A 17,267-nucleotide genomic window follows, 5' to 3' on the forward strand; every position below is an offset into this window, starting at 1 on the left:
GGGGGGTGAGGGAAGAGGGCACAGGGGTTTGTGGGTGGGGGGGTGGTAGGAAAAAAACAAAAAATCCTAATTTTTTAAGTCTTAGTTTATTTGAATTTATGGTGGTCCGTTTTGGCATTTTCATTGTGTTGGTTCAAATATAGAATGGTCATAGGGGCAAGGCGGATGGTTTTTCTTCATGGGAGATATTAAAATGATTTCCTGGAACGTTAATGGTTTGCGTTCTAAACCTAGAGCTAATAAAATCTGGCAGTATCTGCGTGACTCCGAGGCTCAGATAATAATGCTCCAGGAAACCCACTTGACCCTTGCTGAATCTACGGCAGAGATTAATAAAAAGAGGTGGATTGACTTTGCAGTCTCCACTTCGCAAAATCTTAATATCAGAGGGGTATCGATTATTTTTAAAAAAACAGCTTAAAGCGACGATGGTAAAGCAGATCGTCGACCCAGGTGGCAGATGGGCAATTGTTACGGTCTGTATTGCCGATGTCCAGTACACTCTAGTCGGCTACTATGGCCCTAATATAGACGATCCCTCCTTTTTGGAGACTATTTTGTCATGTCCAAATCCCATAATATGGGCAGGAGATTTTAACATTGTCTTGGACTCTTTGTTGGACAAATCTCCTAGCAGCCGCCCCTTGGTTCTTTACAAATCCATTTCTTCTTGCATCTATGAGTCAATATGTCTATGTAGATATCTGGAGATTAAGATCAGGAAAGCAGCAGGGTGTTTCTTTTAGGAACTATAAGTATCACCACAAGTCTAGGATCGACTTTGTGCTGATAAGCCAAAGTTTGACCGACGCTGTAAAATCTATTACTTATCTTCCCCTACACCTGTCAGATCATTCAGCGATTTTTTTGGTGTATAAAGGGTTGTCTAGGACAGTTCCAAGAGGTTGGTCCTTTGATCGCTCTCTCCTTACGAACTCTGAGGATGTCTCCTATCTCAAAGCTGAGGTCCAAAGTTTTATTAGCATTAATGTTGGCTCAGCTGCCTTGGATGTTGTTTGGGACTCCCTAAAGGCATGCTCGAGAGGTCTGATCACAGGGAAAGTGTCTTTCCGTGCTAAACAATACAGGGAGGAGGTCGCTACCATCGAGGCAGAGATAGTTAAGAGCCAAGCTGATATTGATTTACTGTCAACCCTGTCTGAGGCTGTATACAAGCCGCTTAGAGAGAAATTGTTTAGTTTAAAATCATCTCTGGGGGCAGTTCTTGGTAGGAGAATTCAGCAGAGATGGGAGGCCAGTAGGTTGGCGTATTTTGAGTATGGTGAGGGCGCAGGCAAGCTATTGGCATGAAAGGCCAAAACAGAGCAGGTTCGGAACAACATTGCAACAATAGTTTCTGGAGGTTCTATAGTCTCCTCAGACGAAGGTATTAGATCTGCCTTTAGAGATTTTTTTAACGGGATATATCATGAAGATAAATCCATTAACCCTGCTTTAGCCAAACAGTGGCTTAGTAAAATCTCTCTTCCTGCCCTATCTGCCGAGAAAAGTATGCTTCTAGATAGAAACATTTCAGAGGAGGAGGTCAGGACTGCCATTCGGAGCAGTAAAAAAGGCAGAGCTGCTGGACCGGATGGTCTCCCTGCTGAAATGTTTAAACTTCTAGAGCAAGAGATAACACCTCTGCTGGTTGCTCTATTTAACTTCATCTTGATAGAGGGTCATTCTCCCCCTGAGTCATGGAATGGTGCCTCCATTACGCTAATTTTGAAACCGGGCAAGCCCGCCACATCATGCGGGTCCTATAGGCCAATTTCTATACTTAATGTAGACTATAAGATATTTACTACAATATTGGCCAGGTGGTTGGCAGGGGTTGCTCCTGAGCTGTTATATCAGGACCAGAAGGGATTTGTAAAAGGTCGACAGCTGTACGAGTTAACCTACGACCTCATTGGGGCCATTGATATGGCCACGACTGCGTCCCTCCCCCTGGCAGCTATAACATTGGATGCCACCAAGGCCTTCGATATGGTAAATTGGATCTACCTTGCGGAGGCCTTGGTGAAATTTAACATGGGGAGGGTTTTCGACGCTCTATTGAACTCCTGTACAAAAGGCCCTTTGCTCGAGTCCTGGTTAATGGGGTACTTTCGGACCAGTTTAATATCTCTAGAGGGACGAGGCAGGGCTGTCCTCTTTCCCCTTTACTTTTTGATTTATACATCGAGCCCCTAGCACAACGCTTGAGGGACGCCCCAAATATTAAGCCTTTTGTATATCATGGTTGGGAGCGTAAAGTTGCACTCTATGCGGACGATGTGCTTATTTTGACATCTAATGCCAATCCGCACTCCCAGAAGCTCTTTTAATAGCTCAGGAGTTTGGGGATATAGCGGGCTATGAGGTGAACGCTGCAAAAACGGAAGTCCTGGTTTGGAATGATGACATCGGCGATACTAATATCTTGCCAGGGTCTTCAAAGCGATACTTGGGCTTAAATATCCCGAAGGATATAAATAATCTTGTTACATCTAATTTTTCTGCTGTAGCAAAGCATTGCCGCCAGTTAATGCGTTCCTGGGAAGTGCTTCCATTAACTCTTTTAGGAAGGGTTAATTTAGTCAAAATGACCATTCTACCCAAAATTTCCTTTTTATTTAATACAATACCATTATACTTTGAACCTGCCATGATTGCGAAGTTCCAGTCGGACATTACATCTTTTATCTGGAACAGGAAACAATCACGGATCCCCTGGAAAAAACTTAGGAGGCGTAGAGAGAAAGGGGGGTTGGTGGCCCCGGACCTCCAGCTCTACGCCTGGGCTTTTCAATTATCGCATGTTAGAATGCTTTTAAAGATGCCATTAGATTCGGGGGTAGGTGCCTTGTTGTCAGCTTTGATTGATGGGGAGGGTTTTGGTAATTCAGGTTTATTATTTAAATTATGAAATCAACGTTTAAAAAAAAAAATTAGGTTAAAGATCTTACAGGGTGTATCCAAAACATGGGCCAAACTGATGGGCACATTAAAAATAGGCTATTATTGCGATAAGACTCCCTTAAGGGGATTGCCGGAAAGTCCGGAGTGGCTGGGTGATAGCTTGGCGATTCCGATTAAGGAGGCAGGGCTGCTGGTTTGGGGGGACTTGTTCTCTGAGGGCAGCCTGCTCCCATGGGAGTGCTTGGGAGAGAAAGTGGGTCCTAACTTCTCAAGATTTAAATATCTTCAGATATCAGGTTGGACGCAAGCCTTCTTAGCGCGGCCATCTTTACTGAATAGGTTTCCTATTGGAGGCTATAGTTATCTGGCCTCACAGCTAATGAACACTCCACCGTCTAAGAAAGAAGTTTCCTTGTGGTACAACTTGATGCTGGATGAACTTGATGGCGACTTTTTGTTACCAGAAAAACTTTGGGGTTCTACGTTACCGGGTCATAAGGTGACCGAGTTGTGGTCCATCTCATTTAAAACATTGTGGGAGTTTGTAAAACCGGCTTGGATACGTAGGAACCATCTATATACGTTGCATAGGGCCTACTACTCCCCACTCAGGCTCTCGAAATTCAATCCCGGAAACCCTGTAATGTGCCCAAAATGTGGATCACCGTTGGCGTCAGATGCCCATATGTTCTTTGAATGCCCCTCTCTAAAACTTTTTGGGGAAGATATTGGCCGTTTTCTTTCTGATTCTCTTGGAACTGTAATTACCTTTGACTTGGCTATGGTTATCTTTGGGCTCTCGCCTGAGGTTCAAGGACAGGCAAAAAATCTTTTGTTCTATGCTGCTCTGCTTGCCCGGAGAGAGATCTGCAAAAGTGGAAAGATGTTACACCACCTATACTGGGGTGCACTGGTTGTCACTCACCCAGAGAGGCAGAATCCCTGACACCGGACACTGTGCCTGCACCTTGCCGCTCTCCCCCGCCGCCGCCACAGATTCCACCGCGGCCGCCGAGAGGGGGGAGCGAGGTCACTCTGCACTACACTTCCCAGCATCCCTTGCTGGGACGCCCACAGCAGCGCCACTTTCCCGCGCCCGGAGGCGCATTTAAACGCGGCGATACTGCAGAGGAGCGGGGGTCCTATACTGGGGTGCACTAGTTGTCACTCACCCAGAGAGGCAGAATCCCTGACACCGGACACTGCGCCTGCACCTTGCCGCTCTCCCCCGCCGCCGCCACAGATTCCACCGCGGCCGCCGAGAGGGGGGAGCGAGGTCACTCTGCACTACACTTCCCAGCATCCCTTGCTGGGACGCCCACAGCAGCGCCACTTTCCCACGCCCGGAGGCGCATTTAAACGCGGCGATACTGCAGAGGAGCGGGGGTCCTATACTGGGGTGCACTGGTTGTCACTCACCCAGAGAGGCAGAATCCCTGACACCGGACACTGCGCCTGCACCTTGCCGCTCTCCCCCGCCGCCGCCACAGATTCCACCGCGGCCGCCGAGAGGGGGGAGCGAGGTCACTCTGCACTACACTTCCCAGCATCCCTTGCTGGGACGCCCACAGCAGCGCCACTTTTCCGCGCCCGGAGGCGCATTTAAACGCGGCGATACTGCAGAGGAGCGGGGGTCCTATACTGGGGTGCACTGGTTGTGACTCACCCAGAGAGGCAGAATCCCTGACACCGGACACTGCGCCTGCACCTTGCCGCTCTCCCCCGCCGCCGCCACAGATTCCACCGCGGCCGCCGAGAGGGGGGAGCGAGGTCACTCTGCACTACACTTCCCAGCATCCCTTGCTGGGACGCCCACAGCAGCGCCACTTTCCCGCGCCCGGAGGCGCATTTAAACGCGGCGATACTGCAGAGGAGCGGGGGTCCTATACTGGGGTGCGCTGGTTGTCACTCACCCAGAGAGGCAGAATCCCTGACACCGGACACTGCGCCTGCACCTTGCCGCTCTCCCCCGCCGCCGCCACAGATTCCACCGCGGCCGCCGAGAGGGGGGAGCGAGGTCACTCTGCACTACACTTCCCAGCATCCCTTGCTGGGACGCCCACAGCAGCGCCACTTTCCCGCGCCCGGAGGCGCATTTAAACGCGGCGATCCTCCCTCGTCGCGGGACGCGCGCGGACGAAGCCGGGCGGAGCCCGGGCAGAGGGCGGGCCGTCTGTGGCCGTCTAGGGACGAAGAGGGACGGGACAGATACCCCCCTAAAGCCTTCACTTCCAACATGGGTAAGCGCAAATTGCAAACATCAATTACTGGTGGTGCAGGAAAATCTAAAGTTCCCCGCAAAGCTTCTACATCAGCTAGCATCATGTCCTATCTTACTTCTGCTGTGGGGAAACTTAATCAGGAGATTGCTGCAAAAGAACGTGAACTGGGGCTAGATAAACCATTATTAGACAACTCGGTGCCCCCACTGACTGGGAGACAAGCTATACCTCTGGAGCCTGTTGTCCAAATCATTACAGTTAAGGATATGACACCACCAGTTAACGATCTTACACTACACGCCCAATGTACTGCAACGGACCCAGATGAACCTAATTTGTTGGGCACAATCACTGACCAAAGTTCCGCTCAAGATACTGTAACCCCAGTTATTAAGCGTACCAAAAGGCGGTTAAGGAAACCAAAAAAGAATTACATGCAGTTTTTTGCTACATCGCGTCAAGCTACAAGTAAATTTGAAACAGGCATAAAGGTCATGGTAGAAAAAGTGCTTACAGATAAAATAGAAAGCACCCTTGTTCAGATTGCTAATGACATTGTTGAGACATTGAAAGAGTGTGTTTCAGAAATATTGGGGAAATGTGATCGGTTAAATATGCTGTTATCATCAAAAATACTCGAATGTCCATCTTCGGCTATACCTGTGCCCATTGTCCAACATGACACACCGATGGAGGGGATAGGGAGTGTAACTCCACCTGTCCCCTTTCTGCCCCCAGTTCCCCCTGTGCCAATATGCTTAAAAACCACCATCAATTTAGCTGGGCACACTGAATTATTGGCGCCGGCCCATGTTGGGGGCTGTGTCAATACTTCAGTTGGGAAAACCACCGTACATAAAGGTGGAGATTTACAGGGAGAAAGGAGGCAGCGTGGGAAGCCTCGTACTAATCTACCACCTGAGGCAACCCCGTTTGTCGCTGTGCTAGTAAACATCCCACATCTGAGTCCAGGGGAGGTGGAGCCCCAGTGTACCCTATTAGCGAACATAAAGGCGTGGTGCGATGAAAATTGTTCAGGGCCAAGGGACATATCCACTCACATTACTATGGGGAGACGAGTTGATTGGCTGGGGCACACGGTAAAAAATCTTCCCGGTGATTGCATCATAATAAATTTCAACAGACCCCATGAGGCTGCCCGTTTATTTTGGGATGCTACGGATGTAAAGGTTGGAAGGATTCGAGCTGTACCACTTGGTTACTTTTACCCACGGCCAACTATTCCCAAATTGCCCCTAGGTAATGAGAGTCAGCAAGGTGCCCTTAGATGGGGTACTGGGCTGTCGTCTTGGGCACTGCAAACACCAAGCCTTACCCCTAGTCATACTGACCCCATTATACCTATAAATAGGGCTACCCTGGAGCTAACAAATAGATTCACTGCCTTATCACATCTGAATGAAAACGATTGACTGCCTGGTAATGTTGCCCATAAAGGTCAGACTTATTGTACCTCCACTATTGATAGGGAAGCAGGGGAGACAGTTAAAATCATGAGCTGGAACATTGCAGGTCTCCGCTCCAAGAGAGACGATAGAATATGGTTGGAACAATTAAAGGGCTATGAGGTAGTGGCACTCCAGGAGACCTGGGATAGGGAATGTAATTTTTGGCTGGATGGGTACTCATCTTACTTTAAAGCTGCCCAAGCATCTAGTTCAGGGAGAGACCGAGGGGGGCTAATGCTCCTAATTTCTGTTAAACACAGGGGAGCTGCGCAAATTGTAAGCACTACATCTCCTAACTTTCTAGCCTGTGAACTAACCTTGCCTAATAATCTCAAAATTCTGTATGTTAACTTTTATAATGCCCCACATGGTATGCATTGTAATGAAAATATTAATGCATTAGCAACATTTTTAACCACCTATAAGGAGAGTCAAACCACTTTTGTCTATTTAATTTTGCTAGGGGATTTTAATATACATTTGTGCCAGCTTAATTGCCAATATAGGGTTTATTCAGATATGGATTGTCTCCCCCACTCACACTTTGAACACTCCATAAAGGGGGTTGCCCTAGAAGAATTATTGTCAGATGCTGATTTATCCGAGCCGGAGTTTATTGACTCCAATGACCGGGTAGCCACATATAGTGCTAGGGATTCAAATTCTAATATAGACTTTATATTTGTGTCACCAGGCTTGCTACAAAATGTAATTTTTTATAACGCTATACAAACAACTTTTAGTGACCATAATCCAGTGGTTATGGAATTGCGCAATAAAAACCCAGCCATACTTTCTGTAAATATAAATACTGTTACCCATATGGAGTTAGCTGCCCAAGACCAGGGGAGACGGGTCAAGTGGAGTAAAATTATCCCAGAGGATTTTTATTCAACACTTACCGAGAAGGTGGGTAATGAAATTAATACCTGTGTGGACCCACTTAGGTATGGAGGTGATATTATCACCTCCTTTGAAACAATTTGCCAGCAAGTGGCTTTGGACTTAACATCTAAGACGAAACCTAAGGAGCAAAAACTGCATGGGTGGTTCGATGCAAAGTGCTCCAAGGCCCATAGAGACTTATTGTCAGAATTAAAGAAGACACCCCGGGATAAACAAGTAGTGGGCAGACTAAGAAAAAATTATAAAACTATCGTTGAGTCCCGTAAGAATGAGATTAAGAAAAACGCTTGGGACTCACTTTACGATAGGGCCACCCTGAGGGATAGTTCCAAATTTTGGGAAATTGTAAATACACCACTGTTTAGTGATAAAGAAAATTCCCCGCTAGAACTTAATATATCTGAACAGGAATGGCTAGACCATTTTGAAAAAATTTATGGTAGTAACCTCCCAGTAGACCCATTTGTATCTATAGCAAGCGAACAACTAGGGCCACCTTTGAGATTTACTATTAAAGAAGTGCAAAAGGCTATAGAGGACACAGCTGGTCATAAGGCCCCAGGCCCAGATGGGGTACCAGCTGATATGTTTAAATCTAATCCCAACATATGGTCAATTGTCCTCACGAATGTTTTTAATATAGCCAGCATTGATAAAAGTAGAATGCCTATAACCTGGTCACGGTCTATTATAGTCCCAATTTTCAAGAAGGGTCAGAGGGGGGACGCAAGATGCTATAGGCCGATATCATTATTGGACTCATCCTTTAAAATACTGGGGAAGGCTATTCTAGCTAAGATCTCAACATGGGCAACTAATAATGATATTTTGTGTGATGCACAGTATGGTTTTAGATCTGGCAGAGGCACTGAGGATCAGTGCCTCAATTTACATCTAATAGTTAGTAAATATACTGTGGCATCAAAGGGGTCAATCTACCTAGCTTTTATGGACTTGTCCACAGCTTTTGACCTAGTTAATAGGTCAAAGCTGTGGACAAAGCTTCTGGATATGGGGCTAGATCAGGCCTTGGTGAACTTCCTGGCAGAACTGCACAGAGATCTGACAGCGGCTATACGCATGACACAAGAGGGGAAGTGCACTGCTGATTTTAAGTCTGGGAGGGGAGTCCGCCAGGGTTGTATTCTGGCCCCAATGTTATTTTCTCTATATATTAACTCATTGGGAGCAAACTTGACGACAGCATCAGTAGATGTCCCGTGCATGGGGGGAACATCATTGCCTGTTTTATTATATGCTGACGACACGGTGCTGCTGTCGAGGACACCTATAGGTTTACAACGTCTTTTAAATTCCTTTGGGGATTTTATGCAAAATTTGGACCTTGTAATAAATGTAGAGAAATCGCATGTGATGTCCGTGGGGAAAGGTCGGAATAACATCAAAACCCTCTCTTGCAATGGCTCAGTAATATCAAGAGTAAAAATCTTCACCTACCTTGGCGTAGTGTTTGATGATATGGGTAGCTGGGCCCCCCAAGTTGCTAATAAAATAGTGGCAGTGAAAAGGTCAGCGGCTGCCATACTAGGCTTTGCGAAAAGATTGGGTGGGAAACCTCCTGAGGCAATTTTGGCGATTTATAGAGCCAAAACTATAGCCATAGCCAGGTATGGGGCAGCAATTTGGGGCTATAAAGATTTATCTCTGATACAGAGAGAGGAAAACAAATTTTTGCGATCCCTCCTGGGCCTCCCCCAATCCACATCATCTTTTGCAGTCCATGTGGAGTTAGGAATGGGATATATTGCAGATATGTTAAACATGGCGCCGCTCTTATTATGGATTAGAACTTGGCTCAACCCCAAACTTACATTGAACCACAAGATTATTAATGATTGTTTGGGGCGGGACAGAGTGGCTGACATTAAATGGTTGGCATTTATTAAAACAACTGCAGTACTTCTGGGACGGCCAGAATTATATTTAAACCCGGAAAATTTGAATAAAGAAGACATCAACTGGGTAAAACTTAATTTTATAAAGATCCGAGAAATGGAAAGAGAGACGACTGAAATTACTAAACCTACAGTAAGGTCACACTTTATGCTGATTACCTCAATGTCAGTACAACCATATCTAACTATTGTTACACGACCCTACCACCGGTGGCTGTTAACAAAATTCAGATTTAATCAGGCACATTTTCTGCTGGGTATTTATGATAAGTGGTGCACCCCAATGGATAATGTCCCATGTGAATGCGACAATTTCTCTGATCAGGATCTGATACATTTTGTATTTTTTTGTCCTTTCTTTTTGGAAGGCAGGGAAAAATATATCAAGCCACTGTTAAGGGAAATGGGGTTTTTACAGTTGAAACCTGCATTGCTGTTTCTTCAATTAATGGAAAATCATCTAGTGATGTTTTGTGTAGCCAATTTTCTGATTGCATCAATCCGTGCCAGACGGAAGAGACTCCAGATGAGCACAGTTGGGGTTATGGTAAATGTTTACTCTACACCTGATAGTACAAACTAACTTCCAGGTTCCGGATTGCTATATTTTTTTATATGAACTATGAAATATCGTTGCCAATTGTGTAAATCTGTGAACTAAGTGTCGATCCATATGTATTGCTACTGATTTTTAAATGTACACTAAATAATATCTTTGTATGATGTTTTTATGTATTTGTATAGTATACTTTTATGATTTTTAATTAATCGAATAAAGTGCTTTTTGACTTGACTTGACTTGATTGGGAGATCTCGGTTTTACATGTTTCAAGAATAGATCTAGAAAGATCTGGTAACCAGGCCAAGAGAGCCTTTTGGCATCGTTTGGTATGGGTAAACTAAAGCCCGGGTCCCCCCCCCCCACCCCGCCCCCCGCCGGTCCAATGATTATTCACTGTTGGGGTTTCCGAACCTGAATGCCTGGACTCTTTTGTTTGGTGTCTTTGGTTTATATCAGCCCCATCAGCCGGGCATGGTGGTGGTGGCACTTACCCCTTCTTATCTTGATTCCACATTAGAAGGCCCCTGAAGGCATATCTTTCTGAGGGTAGTTTTCAACCTTGTGTTGTTACAAAGTATACCCTGCCTGGTTTTTAACCTGAGACGGACTGTTGTGTTCTTGTAGGTGGCCACATCTGGAATCAATAGTGATTAATGAGGACAACAAAAAAAAAGTGTAATGTTGTATAAGAGAGTTGCCTACAGTGGAATAGCATAGAGTGGAGGGGTGTACAGTGGAGTGGGGTACACTGGAGTGTCATAGAATTGAGTTGTATAAAATGTAATAGTGTAGAGTGAAGTGGTGTAGAGTGGGAATTACACAAAAAAGAGAGGCAACAGGTATAAACAGTCATATAACAGACAGAAACGTTCTTACGTCTTCAGTCATATACAAAATTCTTCTTTAATTATGTCAATTCTTGAAACGTGAAGCCAATGCGTTTCTCCCTAAACAGGGCTTCATCAGGGCTGCAAATACAATATATGCACATCAAGATACTGTACATACAGCACAATCTAAAATACAGTCACCAATGTGAACAAACAAATATATTTAAAATAACTTATGTGACACACAAATTCATGTGCACGTGACGTAGCCTCAAAGCTCTTATTACCTGTGTAAAGACCAAAAGGCATTCAGAAAATGTAAAACCTCTTTATAGAATAGCCCAAAGAACTCAAGAAGAAATAAGAGAAGAGCAGTGTGTTTTGAGAAAATGTAGACAGGTGCATACACCCATAAAACATTGTGGAATTACTTAAATGAAATCATCTAGTGGTGTGGTGTGGAGTGGCATAAAGTGGATTAGTGTAGAGTTGAGTGGCGTATAGTATAGTGACATAAAGTGCAGTAGAAGACAGATTGAGTGTTAAAGTAGTCGAATGTAAATAGGTGAAATGTGGCAAAAATATAGATTATGAGATGTAAATGGTAATTTCTGGTAGTAGGTGTAAATAGTGTAGGTGATATTAAAGTTATTAGTGTTAAAATGCTTAATTATATATTCGGATGTGGTATACAACGGTAACTTTGTGGAGATGCCAATTAAAAAAGGCACTATGTGATTGGGTAATAGCTGTCTTTACAAAACGTAAAAGGCAGTTTTGTCGTTTTTATCACACATTCGCTGCATTTTGAGTTAGGGCCTTAGATATAGGAAAGCGGTAGATTTTATTGTTGTTCCCTACCTATTACCACTATATGAAGGTGGTAATGGAGAAATGTATTTATATTTTCACAAGACTTTACTGTGAAGCACCCGTTTTTAAAGTAGCTCAGTAATCTGTAGGTATTACCGCTCAACGTGGATGGCACTGTGCTAATTGTATGCTTAAAAACTTTACTAGAAAAGCAGACATTTGAGCTGAGCAGATTCAGAGTGCCGGTGGTGTTGAAGTGTGCTCCAATACGATCTGCTCTCCACCTAAACCCTGGGAACTACCTAGAGTTCACAGTTTACTTTTTTGCATAACTTATGTGGCACTCTAACAGTAGCGGCTCCTGGAGGGAGTGCTGCGGGGCGTTGGGGCAGGGCGGGGGAGGAGCAGGGTGGGGGGTAGTAAACTACGGAATACGGCCGAACGGAGGTAAGTAAATAAATAAAACAATGAAAGTGAAGAACCAACGGCGGACTCCAGTTGCCACAATTCCTCGATGTGATCCCCAAGTAATGGATTAATAATATGATGAAAGTCGGGGTGCACACTCTGCTCCTACACCCGCCAATTGTCATTTGCTACGCTTGGTAAGTATTATGCTATTGATTTGATTATTTAATAACAGGAATGTTAGTGAGCGTCAGATCACTCTATTTTAAACTTTTTTTTTATTGTTTTGTCCACTTGTGTAGGCGACTGTTCTTAACCACTGGCGAATTGTGGTCACGTCCAAGCTATCCCCATTTTGAACTTAGTACTGAACATAGTTGAGTTGCATCACAAATATGCTTAGGTGGGATCCTGATTTTCTTGACTACAGGCACATCCCCCACACTAATTTGTATTTCTCTATGGATTGTGCGACGCTTCCTCTACCATCACTTGCCCATTATCACATTGGGCAAGTACATAGTACTTTACCAAAAGGTCAGAAAACATGTATTTGACACATGTCTTACCTAAAGTGGCAATTTCTGAAAACCTTAACATTTATTGACAGGCCCTGGTGTGTGCCTCCATTTTTTACTTATTTATTGATCTGGGTTATATTAGTAATACACAGATATATAACTCAGACACAGTTGTTCTTAGTTATTCTCCCTCCTCAATCAACTAGGATCACATTTATATATTCACGCAATGAGAAATTATGTGTATGTAATTATAGTGTTGCCCACGCATGTGGTAACACAGATTTTAGTAACTGTTATATGTTATGTTTGTTTGTTCGAACCCTCATTGTTTCCTTTAGTGTTTTGTAACTAATAATCAAATAAGACCAGATGTTTGGTATTATAGTTGTAATTGTCATAACCCACTCAATGTATCATGTCTTTGCGTTATGCACCATAAGTCTTTTTCTTTTTCTAGTGTCTTGTCTTGTGCAGACATAGGGTAATTGTTTGGTTTGGTTTATTGTGTATTCCATGTTTCACATAATTGGTTTATTCATGTTATCTATGTTACACTTCCTTCAGCCCTGACGAAGTTCACCCTATGAGCGAAACGCGTTGGCTTTGCGCAAATCCCATGGATTGTTTGAAATAAAGATTTATATATTTTTGCAACAAAGATACTGACTGAGCTTCTTTATTAATGTTATATTAACTTGGGAGTGCACCGCTCCATTGTTCTGAAAATAAATAAAACAAATTCCGTTGCGCGCACTGCATCGCATTTGGCAATGCAGCACGTGCAATGACATTTCTTTTATTTATTTATTTGTTTACTTACCACCGTTCGGCCGTATTCCGTAGTTTACTACCCCCCACCCTGCTCATCCACCAGCCCCTCCCTGCCCTGCCCCACAGCACTCCCTCCAGGAACCGCTACTGCACTCCAAGCCTGAAAGTGTAATGACATAATTGTATATGTGTGTGTGTGCGTATGTATGTCTGCACGTGCGTTGTGTGCTTCTGGGTGCATACACTAAACAAAACCTATTAATTTTGCTGGAGCTTGTTCTTGTAGAAAAGAGATAAATAATGTGGAGGAAAATATATTATCTTCCTGATATTTCAAACGTTTATGTTTACTGTGGTTAAGTTTCATTTAAACAATACAAATCTTAAGTGTGTTTTCTTTGCATCACGATATATAGAATAAAAAAAAACAAAAAAAAACCAAGAACAACAATTTTGTGCCTGCACAATATGCTTATTTGTCACGTTTGTCACGCTATTAATTCGAGGGCAGTACATTTGCACCTGTGCTGCTGTGCCTGTCGTGCTTGCATATGTATTGAGCACGAGAGTCAGGGAGTTCCCTCGGGAGCTGTAATGCAGCTCCTGGTTCTGCGGCTGCTGCTGCACTTACTGCTAGTAAGAGGCTTGGCTGGCAGCATCCTGCGGATGATAGCGCCGCGCTGCAAAACCGCCCTGCATTCACACACTTTATAAAGTGGAAGGGGGACAGGAAGCAGCCGAGGACGGCCTCCAAGACATTTCTACTGCATCCTGACTGGGAATGAGACGGCGCTGCGATGTGCAAAATGTCGTTCAAGGTAAGCATGTTTGTTTTGCTTTTCAGCGCGTGCAGCCAATTGAATGAAAGGTACCATTCTTAGCAGCACAGGCCTCCGTCTCGAGACAGCATGGGCTTTTAGTGAGCAGCAATCTATCCTACTTTAGTTGTCAGGTTTTTTACTGAACGGTCAATGTGTATGCTATTCGTGTTGTACGGGGTTCTTATTCAAAATATGTTTCACATTCCACTAGTTAAGTGATTGAGCTGCGGCTATAATGCTGTAATAGCACTTCCTTCATTAAGTGCAATAAATGAAGCGTATCCCTTACAAAACTATACATCGTTTATACCTTTTCCAAAAAACACTGCAGTGTGAAAAGCAGAGAACAATTGCTATATGATGTAGACTCTATAGTATGTCATGTAATGAATGCATCTTCCTGAACAATGTTGACGTTTGTCCCACTTTCCGGAACCCCCGACACCCGATATTAGCTACCTTATTTCTTGAATGTGCTTGTCTCATTTTAATAATCATATTACTAATGTAAGTTGACTCTAGCATGCATGGTCAGTCTTTTTTCAGTCTCTATTGAAATCTCTGCATTTAGAATCGGCATTGCAAACAGACTATCTTACAACCAACTATGTCAAAGCCTTTCTTAATGGAAGCTGCATTCACTGATAGTAACATAAAATGTTATCCATTATAGCCGGGAATCACAAACCATTTTTGACTGTTGCTATTAAGGAACTGTTTGCTATAAACATCTTTTATTGCTGTATTTTGAAAACAGGATTCTTCAGGTTGTAATGTGTGGCAAGAATGGTTTTGTATATTTGCTGTGCAGCATTCTGTTGTGTTGGTGATGTGTTCAGTTGTTTGTGCTGCTGTCTTTTTGTGCTGCACTATTGCAATGCGAATTTGTTTTAACATACTGCAGTGTTTGTGTTGCATTCTGTTTTAACTGTTTTGCTGTGATTTGGCAAGTTGTGTTTTAATTGTGGTGTTATGTTGCTTTGTGTATGCTGTTGTATTTTGTTTAGTTGTTTATTTTAGATATGTCAACAAACAGTGGTATAATTCCAGACAAAAGCAGCACATGCTTTTAAAGTTCCTGTGACAAGAAACAATTTACCATTTTCTAAGCTGAGAAAATAGTGCAGCTTCTGCTCTTAAACCATTTAAGACACCAGTCAGCTCAAAACTCTACCTGCCACCAGAGCTCATTTTACGCATTAGGGCCTCATATTAGTTTCTTATTACACGTCCTGCGGGAGTTTTTCATCCATCTTGTGTCCGCCTCTCAAGGAAAAAATGGGGTACATGCAGGGGGTCGCATGTAGTGGCCTCCTGTGTGCATGCCCCCCAGTATCTGCAGGGCAAGCACCGTGCAGGTGATTTTCCATGCTGTGCAGGTCCTGATTGTGACTTTCCTACTGCGGTGTCTATTTCATAGGCACCGCCGTGGGAACTTTAAAGAACCATCTGCTAGAAAGGAGAAAACTCATTATCTGGCGGGCAGTTTAACCACAGGTTTGGCGTTGCGGGAGTGGGGCTGTTGTAACGAGGCCCCTAGTCTTTGAAATGGAAGTCAAAATCCTTCAGTGAGGCAAGACAGCAGGCATATTTGTGTCTTCACAAAGTCGGAGAAGCATTGGATGAGGTTCTGGTGAAACTGCTGATTTTGATGGCAAAAGGTCAAAGCAGGGAAATTTGAATTTCGCACCCAGGGAAGTCCGCTCACTGACTGGATACTTTTGGCTCCTCCCAGTCAAGATTTTAACCTTTGTACTTAGTTACTTTTTGGAGCTTGGATTGAGCTGTATCTGGTGAGGGCTCCACGAAGCCAGATACTTTCTTGCCGAGGTCCCCCATAAATGGATTTGCTGCTGAACAGAAGCTCTAAGAGAGGGAAACATGTTTCTTCAGCCCAGCAAGTTCACGCCTTCGGCAAATTGGAGTTGCATGTTTGACCCTTTTCTCCTGAGGTCTTGAAGTTTAAAAAAATTCTAAGTCCCCATGTGATAGGAGATGTCCAGTTAGGCACAGCCAAGGGTACCAGTACCTCAATAACCGCACTCAGGGGTCAAGACTTACTCCAGCAGAGGCCACCAACAGGGTCAATGTCAGGCCCAATTGGTACATAGAAATGCCTCTTGCAAACTGTTATGGTCCTGTAGCTTACACAGGAAGCCAACCAACTGATCCTTGAAGTCCCCTTCTTAGCACAGAGTATATACATTTGGAACAGATCCAGCCCTTCAGGTCTCCTCACAGGTCTCAAACAACAGGAGAAGTCTTTTTGTCTGTTCTTCCAAAGATCCTGAGTGTTCTGAAGAAGGAGCTGGGGGTTACCACATTTACCACAAGTATGCCTGACAGTAGATTGTGTGTGGGGGGGGACTCCTAGTCCCTCCCCCACCAATGGGGTGAAAGTTCCCTGAGTAAACTCTACCCACCTTTGCAGCAGTTCCTATTCGCTCTACTGCAAACAATCCCACTGTGCCCCTCACTGTCTAGATCCAAGATGGATTCACCCCTCTATGGTCACTCCAAACCAGTTTTGGGGGATCCACCACCACCCCCACTGTGTTTTGTGCCTGCCTGAGTGGTAGAATTGATGGGGAGTATTCAGTTGGCCCCTTAGAAGTAAATTAAGTTCCTGGTCCACCCCAACTGGCCTTCCTGCCAGAGGAACAAAAACACCTCTCCACACCAAAGCCTTTGTCTGTGCTCTGGGGAGTTTCAACATCTAATTAGGGGCCATTCACTGACTGTGCTACAGTTGGAGGGCTAATGCAAATTCGCATATAGGACCTTCAGAAAAGGAGAAAAATATTTCTAAAAGTTACTTTTCCTTAATATTTCATAAAACCCTGACTTCATCATTGAGTTGTGATTTTAGTAAATATTAAAAATAGTTATTTAAGCAGGTCTCCTGCTGGTCCCAGATTGGACATAGCAAAATTATTATTTAATGTTGCCTCTCCGTGTTTCTCTATGGGCCAGCCAGCCTTGCTACAATGAAAATAGCTTATGAGGCTAGTCACTAAAATGTGATTTTCACTTTAAATTTCTACAAGTCATACTTTTAAATAACATGCAGCCTGTCTTGATGACTGCAAGGCCTTCGAAGTGGTGACTTATTTACATT

General features: G+C 44.0%; 1 protein-coding gene across 2 annotated transcripts in view; it reads left to right on the top strand.

The window, feature by feature from the left end:
- The first annotated feature begins 14,022 nt into the window (after positions 1–14,022).
- ANKRD29 (ankyrin repeat domain 29) overlaps positions 14,023–17,267 on the top strand; it is a 459,839-nt gene continuing 456,594 nt past the window's right edge. For both annotated transcript variants that reach the window (XM_078685682.1, XM_078685683.1), the window contains exon 1: positions 14,023–14,146. In XM_078685682.1, the coding sequence (XP_078541808.1) occupies positions 14,126–14,146 (21 nt within the window). In that variant the 5' untranslated portion in view covers positions 14,023–14,125. The remainder of the gene's footprint in view (positions 14,147–17,267) is intronic.

This window comes from Lissotriton helveticus, chromosome 4_1, assembly GCF_964261635.1.
Source record: "Lissotriton helveticus chromosome 4_1, aLisHel1.1, whole genome shotgun sequence".
Lineage (NCBI taxonomy): Eukaryota > Metazoa > Chordata > Amphibia > Caudata > Salamandridae > Lissotriton > Lissotriton helveticus.